The following is a 17276-nucleotide window of genomic DNA, read 5'->3' on the forward strand; positions in this document are numbered from 1 at the left end:
ATCTTATTTCGATTTTATTTTGAAATAAGCTATAGGGGACCCCCGACTTATGACTGCCCAGCTTACAACCACCCTGCTCCGGCCGACGTCTCAACCCGGCACAGCTCCCAGCTGGCTCTGGGCCTGGCACACTGGGTACTACAACTTCCAGGAGGCAAAGCAGGCTGAGAACAGAACCCTCATTTTAACATTGCGCCTATGGGAAATAAGGGTTCGACTCATGACGGCTTGACTTACGACAGTTCTCCAGAAACCAATTAGGTCGTAAGCGCAGGGGTCGCCTGTATTTTGAAATTTGGTACATCTACATGGCACCATATTTTGAAATTCTGCTTTTTCGAGCCATCCCTTAACTGTCATGCCACAAGGTTACAGGGATGGTGAAATAGCACATCTGTTATTTCAAAAAATATTTCAAAATAACAGGTGCGATCCTTGGACGTGGGGTAGCTATTTCGGGATACCTCTGGCATCCCAAAATAGCCATGCAGCATAGACCTACCCTAAGTTGTTGGCCAAAAAAAGTAGAGTTTTCCAGTGCCTTAGTAGCCCCTGGCTAGAGGTGATGTGTGGGGAAAGGGAGGGTGATTGGGTTGGTTTCCCTCCCCCCATTTGGTGCTTGGCTTGTACTGAGCATGCTCAGTAACACTGCTGAAGCCTCTGTCCTCAGTCCACCCATCATGCTCTCACTCTCTTCTCCCTCCCCCCATCCAAATCTGAAATGGCGCCCGTGCTGGCAATTCCACTTCTCTCTCTATCCCTCAAGTTTGCAGCCTTATCATTTCTCCTTCCCCTCTACTAAATAGTGCTGGATTTTCTTCCCTTGCTTCTCCAAAGTCCATCTTCTCCCTCCTCTACTATTCCTTTGTATCAGCCCAACAGACCTCTTGCCTTGACCACTGACCGTCATCTTCTCTGGCTTCCCAAATTGTTACCAGCAGGCCTGCCGACGGGGGAGGAGGGTCAAAAGGGGCAATTGCCTCAAGGACTGGCAATTCTAAAGGGCTCAGGAGACCTGCTTGCCACTGCCACTGCAGTGGCAGGGGCAGTGACTGGAGTCCCGGACCCTTTGGCCAGCTCTGTGGGCCGATGTGGGGGAATGCAGTGCCAACCAGGCAGCGTTAGGGGCTGTCTGCCACAGCCCCCTCCTTCCACCCGAGGCCCCGCACACATTGACACAATTGTTAGGCTCCTGGTCAAGGAGTGACCCCCACCCACATTGACCAGGAGCCTAACAATTCTGTTAGCACCCTTGGTCACCAGTCAAAGTACTGCTGCAAAAAACACCTCCGTTGCCTGTATCTTTGAGGAGGCCTCTGGCTTCACTCTGACACAAAGTTCTGCCTAATAACACTTAGCTGTTGAGAGAGGTTTGCATGGATAGAACTCAAAGCACTTTGCACAGGAAGTAAGTACCATCACCCCCTATTACAGATTGGGGGAAATTGCCTGACCACGATCACACAGTAGATCAGAGTCAGAGCTGAGACCAGAACCAGCAGTTCTTATCTTCCTGTCCAGTCCACCTCACCTGGCTCCATAACTCTAAGATCTAATAGAACACCCATTTTCAAAGGGCTCTCTACACAGTAACAGTTTAATTGTCTATGGAATCCTATGCTGTTACTTGTTATTATAATATAATACACGCAGTTAGTTGGCATTACCTTTCATAAGCTGGTCTGATAGCACTTTATAGACTAACAAAATATGTAGATGGTATCATGAGCTTTCGTGGGCACAACCCACTTCTTCAGATGATCAGATACCATCTACATGTTTTGTTAGTCTATATAGTGCTATCAGACTATTTGTTGCTCTTTTCTGTGACCGACTAACTCGGCTACCCCCTGAAGTTTCATAAGCTGATTCATTAAAGAAACTCAGAGGAAAATGATGGCAGGAAAGGTGCCTTTGTCCTGTTTTAAATAAATAGAATATATTTATTTCTTTGCCAGTTCAAATAATACACTGTATTAGCAAGAGGGACACAACCGTACCAGTATCAGCCTGTGTAACATTGGTAATTTTCAGAATTGACTTTGTGATTCCATTTGTCATTTCCGTATGTATTAAATGCCGACTGCTATTCGAGATGACAAGTCCAGAATGCCACCAGGTCACATTCACTGTATCAAAACTTCTCTCACATTTCATTATTACCGTATCACCCTGGAAAATGTCTTGGGGGGACACAATGAAGTTGGATTCACCTGGAAAGGCAAGGAGAAACATGATTTATTTTTGTATTTAGTACTTCCACTGACATTTACCTAGCACCTCCCCTCTCAAAGGAATCCTAAGAACCTCACACATTATACATACTCAATGTCAATGATATGTAGCCACCTCGGGGGTTCAGGACATCAGCTAGACAGATGACAGGTGCATAGGGATCAGTTTTGAGGCCAATTTTATTTAATCTTTTTATCGCTGATCTTGGCACCAAAAGTGGAAGTTTCCTAATAAAATTTGCGGATGACACTAAGTTGGGAGCTATTGCCAATTCAGGAAAGGATTGGGATATCATACAGGAAGATCTGGATGATCTTGTAAATTGGAGTGATAGCAATAGGATGAAATTTAATAGTGAGAAGTGTAAGGTTATGCATTTAGGGATTAATAACAAGAATTTTAGTTATAAGCTGGGGACACATCAGTTGGAAGTAACGGAGGAGGAGAAGGACCTCGGAGTCCTGGTTGATTATAGAATGACTATGAGCCGCCATTGTGACATGGCCGTGAAAAAGGCTAATATGATCTTGGGATGTATTAGGCGAGGTATTTCCAGTAGGGATAAGGAGGTGTTAGTGCCATTATACAAGGCATTGGTGAGACCCCATTTGGAATACTGTGTGCAGCTCTGGTCTCCCATGTTTAAGAAGGATGAATTCAAACTAGAACAGGTACAAAGAAGGGCCACTAGGATGATCCGAGGAATGGAAAACCTGTCTTATGAAAGGAGACTCAAGGAGCTTGGCTTGTTTACTTTAACCAAAAGAAGGCTGAGGGGGGACATGATTGCACTTTTTAAATATATTAGAGGGATAAATACCAGGGAGGGAGAGGAATTATTTAAGTTTAATACCAATGTGGACACAAGAACAAATGGATATAAGCTGGCTAGTAGGAAGTTTAGACTTGAGATTAGATGAAGGTTTCTAACCATTAGAGGAGTGAGGTTCTGGAATGGCCTTCCAAGGGAAGTAGTGGGGGCAAAAGATCTATCTGGTTTCAAGATTAAACTAGATGGGTTTATGAAGGGGATGGTTTGATGAGATAACATGATCTTGGTAACTAATTGACCATTCATTATCAGTGGGAAATAGGTCAATGGAGGGATGATAGGAGTTACTATAGAGAACTTTTTGGGTGTCTGGGTGGTGAGTCTTGCCCACATGCTCAGAGTTTAGCTGATTGCCATGTTTGGGGTCGGGAAGGAATTTTCCGCCAGGGTAGATTGGCAGAGGCCATGGAGGTTTTTCGCCTTCCTCTGTAGCATTCCTTCAGGTAGGAATAAGAGATCCTCCGGAAAAGGGCTTTATTCCGGAGGATCGCGCCAGTCTAGACGCTTTTTTTCCGGCTTTTCCCCAAGCTGGGAAAAAAGCGGCGGACATGTTTATTTAAATCTGCGGGGGATATTTAAATCCCCCGCGGATTTCCCTATACTGACTTACCTGATTTGCATCCCTTTTCCGGAATTTGGGGCCAGTCTAGATGTAGCCCACGAGTCTATGAGCACACTGCCCAACAGCAAAGTGAAAATTCTGGGCAAGGGTACTAGGGCAAACCTCAGTGTTCAGTAAAAGAACTGAGCATAGAACAATGTGCATAGAACAGACCAGTGCACGAGGCCAGAGGTGCTGATCAGCCTCAGTTCTGATCGGTCGCGTAAGGACTTGCCACAGTGAGCCCTTGCACTGAACAACACAATCCTTGATTTATCTCCTGGTGACAGGTTTCTTGTTGTCAATAGAAGATGCTGTGTGCTACACAGGCTAGGACAGCTGGCCTATTCATTTCCTCCATGGGAGCTGTGCTGTTTTGAAGGTCTGGTCCCAAGTGTTTAATAGTATTAGGCAGCTCTGCAAATTATTGTTCCCATTATTTCCTGTACTACAAATGATTGTTCACAAACTTCTTAAAGTAAATTCATAGCACACATAGTAGATCTTAAATCTTACCTGCTTTTTCTATTGAATAAAAAAAAGAACTAGAGTCTAACATATATGATGCATTTAGTAAGCCTGCTATGTCTCCATTAGCATTTCCAATTTGGCTGTATGTTTCTGGGGCAGCTCTGACCTCATAATCCACAATAACACTTCCATTTCTAAACAGAGAAAAGAATAAAAAAAAAGTATTGATTTGAAAACCCAGCACTTAGGTAATGTGTCCTATACTCAGATCTATGAACAACCATTAACTAATGACTCTCCCCAACCTCTTTATGAGATGTTTACTTGCCTTCCTTCTGTCTTCCATTCAGTGAAATTCACTACCATGCAGAGAGTCAGCACAAAAGCACATGAATGAGTTTGCTCCTATTTTGAGAAATAAAGTGCTGCACAAGCATCTGCATAGGGATGGATTTCACTCCAAATTCTTTGTATTCACTTTAACTATAGAGAATTCCATCTGTTTGCATTTCTAGCATGCCTGTCATACTCTCCTCTGAGGAAGTGGGTTTTGCCCACGAAAGCTCATGATAATATATATATATTTGTTGGTCTCTAAGGTTCTTCAGGACTACTCGTTGTTTTTCATAGTAACTACAGGGCATCTTACCGGCTGTGTCTACACTGACGCAAACTTGCACAAAAGCAGCCGCTCTTGGGCAAAAATTTGCTGCCTTTCTACACTGGCTGCATGTTCTTGTGCAAGGAAACTGACATTCTACTGTATGAAATCAGAGCTTCTTGCGCAAGAACTATGACACTCCTGCTCAGGAATAAGCCCTTTTGCACAACTGTTCTTGCGCAAGAGGTCAGTGTAGACAGGCAATTTGAATTTCTTGCGCAAGAAAGCCCTATGGTTAAAACGGCCATCAGAGCTTTCTTGCGCAAGAGAGTGTCTACACTGGCATGGATGCTCTTGCGCAAAAGCATATCTCTTGCACAAAAGCACATGCCAGTGTAGACGCTCTCTTCTGGAAGAGTTTTTGCAGAAGAACTCTTCCGCAAAAGAGTTTTTGCGCAAGATCACGCCAGTGTAGACGTAGCCGGTACCCTGTTTTGTGTCTCCAGAATGTGTGTGTGGGGGGGGGGGGGGGGTGGAAGAGACAATAAGAAAGAAGGGCTCATGTCTTCTGAAAAACAAAAAACAACCCAAAGATGTTTTTCTTACCTGAATCCGGTGACTCTTGCTGATATGAAGCCCGGTAAAGATTTGTAGCCAGCTGTAAACTGAAAAGGAAGAAATAGATTGCACAATGGGAAACCTCAATATATTTTTCATGGAAGCTTCAAATCTATCATTGGTAACTGGAGAGCTGACTTGATTTCAGCAAATTGGAACTCAGAATGTAAGCTCTGATACAATGAGGCTCCTTTCATTTATATGCTGTGATTTACACCCAGGTGATAGTGATTTGTATGAGACAAATAATCTGACATTTTTAGTGCCTGTAATCCTGAAAGATCTTTAAATACTTTACAGCATATCTGCATATTTGAAATCAATAAGATTTTTGTCATAGATTCCCAGTGGAAGCAGTAACTGGCTCTCTCTAAACTCATATATATGTGTTTATATGACTGGCATTACTGATGTATCATATGCTTTAATGTATTTATCCACACAGCGCCCCCATGAGGTAGCAAGTGTTATCACCTCCATTGGACAGACAGGAAACTGAGGCACAGAGAAGCCAAAGGCCAGACTTTTCCAGGTATTTAGGCTCCTCGAGGTGCAGGTACATGCACAGTCGTCTTTCCAAAAGCACTGGTGTTAATGGGAGTTATGCACCGTCATCCATTACCAGACACCATACCTATGCCAAGGGCAGGCAGTGTGGCTTAGTTGATCAAGCACTGTACTAGGGTTCAGGAAACCTGATGTCTATTCCAGTCTCTACTGCTGTGTGACTTTGGCCAAGCCACTCAATCTCTGCAGACTTCAGCTTCCCTATCTGTAAAAGCCATAAGGATGCTGACTGCCTTTGTGAAGAGCTCTGAAATCTACAGAGGAAAAGAGTTGGATAAGACCTAGATTTTTTGCTATTATTATGTTTTACCAAAGCCAGAGTATGTTCCCCTATTGCCAGTCTTTGGTACATGTTACAGATTTCTCCCTTGCTGTCCACCAGTGCAGTTGTGTCTCCCTACCTCCTACTAAAAATAATGTTCCCATCTCACAAGCAACCCCACTTATTTGGACATGAATAGCCCTCATATTGTATAGACAGTGGTTTAGCAAATGCATGTGTTTTTAAAAGCCAAAGACGTACGGCATCTTCCAAATCTTTTGTGTATTTCATATACAGTTCAGACGAGGAATTCCGAAGAGCATCCTGGAATGTGACATTGAGTCTGACTGACATTTTTATTGGAAAAGCAGAAGTGCCTGTAGCAAAATAAAAACAAAACAAAAAACAATAAAACAAAACTACTTTGAACAAGAAAAGAGTCACAATCAAATGCTTTCAAAGTGAGATCTCCCCAAACAGAACTCTGAATCCAGATACACCCAGACCTTAGGGGTGTTTGAGATTCAGGCTTCTCGCCATGGGGGGTGTTACTACATAGCAAGCTAGGGTGCAAAGTTACCACACTTTGGCTTCCTGCACAGTAAGGTCTTGTATGGACACTGCTATAGTGCACTGAAAGTCCTGAAATGTACTTTAGCTACTACACCATGTAACACATAGGAAGTCAAAGTGGACTCCAGAACTTTTAAGGTGCTGTAGTGGTGTACACATGAAAAGTTACTGCAGACCAGGCTAGCCTGGTGTAGAATTACACCATGGCTTATAGTGCAGTAATGTCCCACATAGACAAGCCCTTAGATATCAACCTAAATGTCTTAAATAGCTCTTGTCTTCATAAGGGGTTGAGTCACATCCTAGGTCTGAACATTTCCAAACTTTGGGGTTATTCTGAATCTGGACATGACATTGATTTACAAATCATGAAATTAAAAAAGACAATACATAGTGGGTTCTTCTTGTTTGCTCTCTGTTTTTATGAACATTTAGGGGACCCTCTGGTTACGTTTTCATGCTTCCCTCTGTAATCACAAGGGCTAGAAATTGACTTGCTGCAAAGAAAGCTGATGTTACTACATAATCCATGATACCAGAAGCTGGGACTTTAAGCAGAACACCACCTAATAGAGATTTATGATAAAATCATGAGTGTTGGCAACACTGCCCCATGATTTGAATGGGGCCAGTCGGATGCAGATGGAGAGTTGCATGCTGGGAGATGTAATTCGCAAGACACATTTTCCTATTCAAAATAACAGCTGGAGTAAGTAGAAGTATTGTGCTTGGTCCAGGAATCACATTTCAGCCAGCCCCACGGATGCATAAAGCTCACTTCTCTCTCCTGAGTCAATGCCATACACTACAATACTAAGCATACCTTACCTCCAGGCTGATGCTGACAATAGGATTCTTGAGAAGACAATAGTATGAGACAGTCACAGATCTCCTCTGCTCTTGGGATGGTACCTGGGCAGATAGGGTTGGCATGGCACACAGCAGCTGGCCAGCTATACCCAGGTTCACAAAAACAACGGACCTCGTTCTTACTGATGGAACTGCATACTGGTATAGATAGAACAGAAAGTGGGTGGTAATGATGTGTTATTCATAATAGTTTGCACAGCAAGCTATTCCCTTAAGTATAGCCACCCTGCTGGATGTGTATGCAAAAGTTTATACAACATACCGTGCATCTTAGTTATTCACTAGCAAGATATAATCCCAGATACCTTGAGAATCCTGTTATATTTGATCATGAGCAGCTAAATAAGAGGGTCTCTTTGGGGGCCAAGTCTGATTCATTATTTAAAAGTTTTCTTTTGAGTATACAGCATGGACCAAATGCGACCTTATTTCAAAATCGTGGATCTGTTGTATTGAAATAGTCCTGCTGACCTATGAGAGCCATGATAGTTTTAAGGTTAGATATTTCACCAACCACTTGGGCTAAAAACAAACAGCATGCATCATCTAAGCCAGTGGTTCCCAAACTTTTCGGCATCACGTCTCCATTTTGATTTTTGAGAAACCTTCACGCCCCACCCCCAAAGTAGTTGCAAAACTTGTTGAGGAAAAAAAAAAGAACCCATTTAAGAGCAGAGCAGGCAGCCCTTTTAAGGCAGCGGCCATTTTGAAGTCTGCCCTAGCCAGCCTGAGCTGCACGTGTTTCGGCGGATGCCCAAGTGGATGGACGGACTGGGCTCTTTCTTGGAGGGGGATCGATGGGGGGGGGGGATTGGGTCACCTTGCGCCTCCCCTGGAATTTCTTCATGCCCCCCAGGGGGGTGCGCCGCCCAGTTTGGGAACCCATGATCTAAACTGTTTTCAATAATGTGTTGCTGTATTTCTAGTAAGATATTGAACCATAAAGTGATATCATTCTGATTGCTATCTTGAACTTTAAAATTCAGCATCAAAAGAGCACTCTCAGAAAAACAATGTAGACACATATACTTCATGTCATCTAAAATTTAAGCCCTGGCTTTATTGCTGTTAATGAGACTTTGGCTGCTAAATCAAAGTTAACTTTCAATGTAATAGCATGAAAACTGCTTTGAACTGAACTGTTCTGTATAAACTAGATCACGGACAAGAAACACTTGGAAAGATGACCACGTGTTTAGAACTAGCATACACATCCTTTCATTGCTCCTTGATTGGAGGTTAAAAAAAAACAGTTCCTGCACTATCTATCTATATTTTAGAGGGGGAAAAAAACAGTGAAGATAGTATCATGAGCTTTTGTGGGTGCATCTGAAGAAGTGGGTTGTGCCCACAAAAGCTCATGATGCTATCTACATTTTTTGTTAGTCTCTACAGTGCTGCAGGACCAGTTGTTTAAGTTTTTAAATTACAAACTAACATAGATACCCCTCTGAGACTTTTATATATTTTAGAGAGTTTGTGATCAAGAACTCCACCTAAACAATAAGAACTAAGACCACCAAATTTGGAATACAGCTGCCTCTTATCATAGCTGAAAGCAGTGTAAAGGTTTGTTGTGACAGGAAAATGGGTGGCTAGAATGAAATTGCTTCTCATAAAACCAAACAGAAAAGAGATAGAATCACCAAATCAATTATAGTCCTTAAAATTGACATAACTGAGCAAATGTTGAAAGAGACTGAAACAAGATGAGCCAGAAAAATAGGATGAACCTGGAATAGGATTGCTTGTCAAGAAATCTTACATAAAAGAGATAAAACAAAGACATTTGGAGTGGTGCTCTGCTTTGGCATAGGAAAACCAATGCTTAAGGTTTGAAAACTTGAATAAAATGTTTTTGGAAACCAAATTAACTATAGTCCTTTTTTGCTAAAACATAATGATAAGAGTGTATAGGGATGAAGAAAAAATACACTTGAAGGAATTCCCATTTTTAAAAAATTACAAAAAAATAAACAAAAATTTTAACAATGATTTTTTAAAGAAATCCAAAATAAAAATTAACGTAATAAAAAAAAATTGGATCAAGGAAAATGATCCTATAGTTGGAACCCTCCTTCCACAGGAAGTTATGGTATCCTCTTGCACTGAGGATACATCTCTGGAGGAGGGAACTCCAGTCGTAGGAAAAGGCAGTGTTAGGAATGGAGGATTCGATCATTAGAAACATAGATAGGGGGGTTTGTGATGACCGGGAGAACCATATGGTGACTTGCCTGCCTGATGTGAAGGTTGCGGATCTCCTGAGACATCTAGATAGTCTTATGTGTGGTGCAGGGGAGGAGCTGGTGGTCATAGTACATGTAGGTACCAATGACATAGGGAAGGATAGGAGAGAGGTTCTAGAGGCCAAATTTAGGCTGCTAGGAAAGAGACTGAAATCCAGACCCTCTATGGTAGCGTTCTCTGAAATGCTTCCAGCTCCATGCGCAGGGCTAGGTAGGCAGGCAGAGCTTAAGAGTCACAATGGTGTAGAGAGGAAGGGTTTAGATTTATTAGGAACTGGGGAAACTTTTGGGATGGGGGGAGCCACTTAAGGCCATTATGGCCATTTTACAGATAGGGAAGCTGAAGTCTACAGAGATTAAGTGGAGGGAGCCGATACAGGAAGAATGGGCTCCACCTAAACCAAAATGGAACCAGACTGCTGGCACTTAATATTAAAAAGGTCGTAGAGCAGTTTTTAAACTAAGGACTGGGGGAAAGCCGAGAGGTGTGGAGGAGCACATGGATCAGACAGAGACATTTATTAGGGGAGGTTCTATTAACAGAGGTGCTCTATGTTTTAGTCAGGAGGAGAGGCTGGAAGTATGGGTCGGATCAGATGAGACACAAGCAAAAGAAAAAGAGTCTAATACATCAAGAAATGGCAGACAGATAAATAGTGACAAATTATTGAAGTGCTTATACACAAATGCTAGAAATCTAAATACAGGTAGCCCCTGAGTTATGAAAGCATCCATTTATGACCGTTCGTCCTTACAACCAACCTCCCATTAAGTGCGTTCCTGAGTTACGAACACAATCCTCACTTACGAACAGAGAGGTCACATTTAAATGAATGGGGTCTGACTTCCGAACAGATTGAGTTATGACCAAGTGCTTGGTATGTAACTTGTTCATAAGTCGGGGACTATCTGTAGTAAAATGGGTGAACTAGAGTGTCTAGTTTTAAAGGAGAATAGTGATAGAAATGTAGCCGTGTTAGTCTGGGGTAGCTGAAGCAAAATGCAGGACAATGTAGCACTTTAAAGACTAACAAGGTGGTTTATTAGATGATGAGCTTTCGTGGGCCAGACCCACTTCCTCAGATCAAATAGTGGAAGAAAGTAGTCACAGCCATATATACCAAAGGATACAATTAAAAAAATGAACAAATATGAAAAGGACAAATCACATTGCAGAACAGGAGGGGGATGCAGGGGGGGGGAAGGAAGGAAGGTAAGTGTCTGTGAATTGATGATATTAGAGGTAGGGAGAGTGGGATGTCTGTGAGTTAATGGTATTAGAGGTGATAATTGGGGAAACTATCTTGGTAATAGCGACGAGGAGTCCTGTGGCACCTTATAGACTAACTGAAGTGTAGGAGCATAAGCTTTCGTGGGCAAAGACCCACTTCGTCAGATGCATGTACTTTTATCTTGGTAATGGATGAGATAGTTCAAGTGTTTGTTGAGTCCTTTTTGGAAAGTGTCGAATTTTAACATGAATGACAGTTCAGAGGATTCCCTTTCAAGTGCAGATGTAAAAGGTCGGAGGATATTGATATAACAGGCATCATGGAAACTTGGTGGAATGAGGAAAATCAATGGGACACAGTCATACCAGGGTACAAAATATATCGGAAGGACAGAACAGGTCATGGTGGTGGGGGAGCCGCACTATACATGAAAGAAAATGTAGAATTAAATGAAGTAAAAATCTTAAATGAGCCAAAATGTTCCATAGAATCTCTATGGATAGTAATTCCATGCTCCAATGATAAGAATATAGCAGTAGGGTTATATTATCAACCACCTGATCAGAACAGTGATAGTGACTATGAAATGCTAAGGGAGATTAGAGAGGCTATCAAATTAAAAAACTCAATAATAGTGGGGAATTTCAACTATCCCCATATTGACTGGGTACACGTCACCTCAGGATGGGATGCAGAGATACAATTTCTTGATACCTTAAATGACTGCTTCTTGGAGCAGCTGGTTCTGGAACCCACAAGGGGAGACAGTATTCTTGATTTAGTCCTAAGTGGACCATAGGCTCTGGTTCAAGAGGTAAATATAACTGTATCACTTGGAAATAGTTACTATAATATAATAAAATGTAACATCCTTGTGGTGGGAAAAACACCTCAGCAGCCCAACGCTGCAGCATTTAATCTCAGAAAGAGGACCTACACAAAAATGAGGAAGGTAGTTAATAGAAATTAAGATACAATGACAAAAGTAAAATCTTTGTAAGCTGCATGGAAACTTTTCAAAGATACCATAATGGAGGCCCAACTTAAATGTACACCCAAAATTAAAAAAACACACTAAAGGTATGTCTACACTTGCACCCTAGTTTGAACTAGGGATGCAGATGTAGGCATTTGAAATAGTAAATGAAGAAGGGATTTAAATATCTCACACTTCATTAGCATGATCTTGTCGGCGTGTTACTCTGAACAAGAGCAGTTTCAAAAGTGAAAGTGCGCGCTGAGACACGTTAGTTCGAACCAAACCCCTTGGTTCAACCTAACGTTATTCCTCAAAAAATGTAACTAACATTACTCAAAAAATGTAACTAACATTACTCAAAAAAATGAGGAGTAATGTTAGTTCAAACCAAGGGGTTTTGTTCAAACTACTGTAATGTGTCCCAGCACGCACTTTCACTTTCGAAACAGCTGTTGATCGGAGTAATGCAATGGCGAGAGCATGCTAATGAAGCGCGGGATATTTAAATCCCCACTTCATTGACTATTTCGAATGCCTACATTTGCATCCCTAGTTCGAACTAGGGTGCAAGTGTAGACATGCCCACAGAGAACCAAATAAGTGCCACCATGGCTTAATAACCAGGTAAAAGAAGCAGTGACAGATAAAAAGATATCTTTTAAAAAGTGGAAGTCAAAACCTAGTGAGGAAAATAGAAAGGACCATAAACTCTGTCAAATTAAGTGTAAAAATATAATAAGAAAAGCCAAAAAAGAGGTTGAAGAACAGCTAGCTAAAAACTCAAAAAATAATAGTAAAATGTTTTTAAAGTACATGAGAAGAGAGATTAAAAAGACTGGGAGTTTTCAGTTTAGAAAAGAGGAGACTAAGGGGAGATATGATAGAGGTCTATAAAATCATGTCTGGTATGGAAAAAGTGAATAAGGAAAAGTTATTTACTTATTCCCTCAATAAAAGTACTAGGAGCCACCAAATGAAATTAATAGGCAGCAAGTTTAAAACAAACAAAAGAAAGTTTTTCTTCACTCAGCTCATAGTCAACCTGTGGAACTCCTTGCCAGAGGATGTGATGAAGACTAGGTCTTTAATATCGTTCAAAAAAGAGTTGGATAGATTCATGGAGGTTAGGTCTATCAATGGCTATTAGGCAGGCTGGGTAGGAATGGTATCCCTAGACTCTGTTTGTCTTGAAATGGATGATAAGAGAGGGATCATGTGATGATTACCTATTGTGTTTGCTCCTTCTGGAGCATCTGGTATTGGCCACTGTCAGTAGATAGGATATTGGGCGAGTTGGACCTTTGGTCTGACTCAGTATGGCCGTTCTTATGTTTTTATATTCTAAAAATAACACTGTATTTTTGTAAAATACAATCATTTAAATAAAGCATGCACATTTTCCCTTTATTTTCCACTTCCCCCCCCCAACACCTTAATTGAGTTAGGGACCTGAACAATACCAGGTAAATCTGCTAGTTTTAAATACACAGTGTCTCGGGGGCTCCCATTCTTTATGAAAATTGGCATATGAAAATGACTATGCATAATTTGAAGATGCTTTAGGCAAAAGGCATCATGTTTCATTATTTTTAAAGTTACGATCTGTGGAGTGTGTATTTTTCTTTCTCGTGTATCACTTTTGTATGTGAAGTTAGAAATATGAAGTGTGGATCTATCTATCATTTTATCTGCTAATGTGGGCCATTACTTATACTCTGGAAACAATGGCTGAGTACTCAAAATAACAATCTGTAAACGGTTTTATTTTTCCTGTAAGCTCAAATTCTGGTTGGTCCTAGAAAGACATGTGATCCTACCACCTGATACTGGAATGCATTTTGAATCTTGTATATTTCCACTGGGATGAGGAGGTTAAACAAATGGTTCCTGCCTTTGGAAAAGTGTTTTTAAGGAATGGAAAGCAATCAGGGTTTTTATTCTCAGCTGGCTTTTGAAATTGCCTCCCCGCTAGAGGATACAAATGAAGAAACCTGAAAACAAAGAACTCTAAAGAATTTTAAAACGCTGTACTCTTAGGCCAGAGAGAAAGAACAACTAACTCTGTCTTGAAAGATTTTACCCAAACCAATGGCAAAGGGTGAGGAACATGCTTTGAAACAATTTCTCTTAGGGCACGTCTACACTCTTCACACCAGAGATCGACATTCTAGTGTTCAATTTCGCAGATTCGATTTAGATCTGTGAATTGAATGCTGAGGGCAGTTCCAGCCAGGACCGGTATTCCTTGCAGCCAGGAGGAGTAAGGGAAGCCAACGGGAGCATTTGCTCCTATCTGCCTTCTGCTGTGTGGACGCCACCAAGCTCGGTTTAAGGTAAGCTGATTCCAGGTACAAATTCTATCTGAAGTGTATTAGGCTTAATTTGTGTGTTTTGTTTATTTTGGCTTAGTGACTTACTTTGATCTGTCTGTTTTCACTTGCAATGACTTAAATCCTACATTTTATGCTTGATAAAAACATTTTTGTTTATTATCAAGCCCAGTGTGAATAAGTGTTACCCAGGAGCGGAAGTTGGAGAGAAGCAACCACTGTGCATATCTCTTTTTCATTGATTAAGAAGGCAAATGTATACATTTTCTTTGTGTAAAACTTTTATACAGAGTAAGACCTTTATTTGGGGTTTTGTCCTCTTTTGGGGGCTGTGATTCTGGGTGCTATCAAGACTCTATTGCTGAGCCCTTCCAGGGCTACGCTGGTTCAGTGTGTGTTGATCTGCTGGGCAGCTCTTACTCCAATTCTGTGCCCCAGAGGAGAGGTAGGCAGGCTCAATGGCACGGCCATCACATTGGGTGACTGCCCCAAAGGGACCTGTGTGATCCTACCCATCACATGTGGAGTGTTTGTATTTTTTGTCTCATCTTTTAACTATCTAAAATATCAAATAACTGAAATTTTACATACTAGCAGCTGGGAAAATAAAGGTTCTTCAATTCTTTGCCTGTTAATAATGTCCTTTGGAATTTCACTGGAAAGAAAATTAGCTCAAGAAGTGTGTGTTCACATGATAGGGACAAAGTATAGCCTCTTAGGAGTGATTTAAATTCCAAATTACATTAGAGGGAAGTAAATACTTTGAAAATCAGTACTGCAGCTTCCTGAAGCATAAAAGTGACTCAGACTGCTATTCGTGTTGTGGCATTAAAACCATGATTGAATGTTTTAGCACCAGGTTTCTCAGGTTCCCTCCCTTCCTTCGGCAGTATCACTGCAAGGGCCAGGAAATGCTGCTATCTGTGATTTTTTTTTCTCTTTTGTTGGGTGCTTTCCCACTTAGTAGGTAAGAGGGACCACTTTGCCTTCACTGGTTGCTATGTGCAAATGTGAAGGCAATCCAATTACTGGCAAGCCATTGAATTGTTCAGAACATCAGAAGAGCGACCTGCTCACCGGTAGTAATGTTGATGCTTGAAATGTTCGCCACTGCATCTGAAGTGCTCACTTCAACTGGAAAACTAAGATTCTGTAAATCATCTTTGATGAATTCCAAGAGAGACATATCTGTCGAATTGATCTGAATGACAATAGCGTATTCCTTAGGGGAAAGGCCAGGTGCAGCTACTGAAAAGAAAAAGGATGAGTGTGTTAGGGTGCATTATAATAACGGAAGGCTTACAGACTAGCATCTGTGGTTCCTATAGCTGCCTATAGCTAACAGAGTGTCCAGTCATTATTTCTGAAAGGGGATACAAAGGAGCTGAGAGTAACAGGAACCCCATTTGAGTGGTTTGAAATCTGTCAGAGTGAAAGGAGTTAAAATTCTCTCTCATTCCTTTACCCCGTTGGCCCAACAATTGTATTAGTCCTGAGTAAATAGCCATTGATCTCAGATCTGCTAAGAGGTTCATTCTTTCTCCCAAACCATTTACTTGACCTCCATCGTTGTGTAAGCGGAGGCTGAAAGAGCACTTCCCCGGCCTCCAGAGACACACTGGGAGAAAAGGCTTCAGGCACTGACTGGGTTTGCATAGGTCCACAGCATCATGGTGCTGCTTTGTCAAAATCATCACTTGTGGCTGGTTTGGGGATACAAATCGCTCTAGTTCCATAGCACTCATGGTATCAGATGCCATCAGGGTTCTGGGGCTGGAACTGGGGGTGCGGGCTGCTGCTCTGTGCTCTGGGTTTGGGGGCTGTAGCTGTGCGCTTGGGGGCTAGGGTTGGGGATCTACTGTGGCTATGTAATCCGGCCCTGCAGTACAGGGGACTGAGGCCATGTGCTCCAGGTGGTGGTCAAGGGCACTGCAGTGCCACTGCTCACTCTGGGGGTAGGGTTGTGGGGGGGCACTGCTATGGTGTTGTCTGCCCCATGCTTCTGGGCTGAGATCAGGGGGAGTAGGTTTGGGGGATGCACTGGGCAGAAGAAAGGGGACAAAAGGGTACAAGTAGGGGTGGGGCTTTGGGAATAAGGGGCGGGATCAGCAGCTAGTCTCCCCAAACCACCAGTTCATCTGCCATCCATGTGTGCAGTGTAGATATATACCAAGTGATCAAGGATGGAAAAGGGAGGTGGTTTAAGCCATTCTTCTGGGGAGGAGCTACAAAGTAACATCTATTTAGTCACTTTCAACTGTGATTGGCCACAGGGATTGCACCATAGCGATTCACGCTCTTGATCCGTGCCACTCACTATTTCTAGGAAAGCCATCCCAAGGGAGCTGTTCCCTGCTGCCAAAAGGAGACCTGCTGTCACACCAGTGTTTACCTACCCTGTCGCTTCTGCCTGTGCAGCTCTTTTGGGACGTTCTCCACTGCTCCATTTTCACTGTCAGGCTGAAAGAAGAAAGCAATTGTATGAGCTTATGTTTTATTTTATTTTATTTTGTTTTATTTTATGACTTTACCTGAGCTGCTGAAAACAGAGAGGACACTGGAACCCTATCAGTTTGCAATTGCTGGTCCATCATCTTTTGTAGACACTTTCACAGGTTAAAAACGCCAGTGGTTTCACGCTAATACACTTTCATTGTCTTATATTCTCCTTATTATTACTGATTACTTGTATACTCCTCATAAGTGTGTCTCAGGGTGAAATTCACCCCAGCACAAGGCATATGGGACACTTGAGTCTGAATGCACTCTATGTGCTTTACAGAACTGACGCACATGATCTCTATCTCAGAGAGATTAACGGTCTAATTTTAAAAGTGACATGACCAATTACAACAA

General features: G+C 42.0%; 1 protein-coding gene across 3 annotated transcripts in view; it reads right to left on the reverse strand.

Annotated features, from left to right (window-relative positions):
* The window catches only part of ADGRF5 (adhesion G protein-coupled receptor F5), a 76806-nt gene that overhangs the window by 24655 nt on the left and 34875 nt on the right, over positions 1–17276 (reverse strand). For all 3 annotated transcript variants that reach the window (XM_075923387.1, XM_025183419.2, XM_025183418.2), the window contains exons 3-9: positions 16817–16880; positions 15498–15668; positions 7589–7768; positions 6449–6564; positions 5347–5405; positions 4185–4333; positions 2001–2213 (exon numbers count right to left, since the gene is read on the reverse strand). In XM_075923387.1, coding sequence (XP_075779502.1) covers positions 2001–2213; positions 4185–4333; positions 5347–5405; positions 6449–6564; positions 7589–7768; positions 15498–15668; positions 16817–16880 — 952 coding nt within the window. The remainder of the gene's footprint in view (positions 1–2000; positions 2214–4184; positions 4334–5346; positions 5406–6448; positions 6565–7588; positions 7769–15497; positions 15669–16816; positions 16881–17276) is intronic.

The sequence above is a fragment of the Pelodiscus sinensis genome, chromosome 3, assembly GCF_049634645.1.
Source record: "Pelodiscus sinensis isolate JC-2024 chromosome 3, ASM4963464v1, whole genome shotgun sequence".
Classification (NCBI taxonomy): domain Eukaryota; kingdom Metazoa; phylum Chordata; order Testudines; family Trionychidae; genus Pelodiscus; species Pelodiscus sinensis.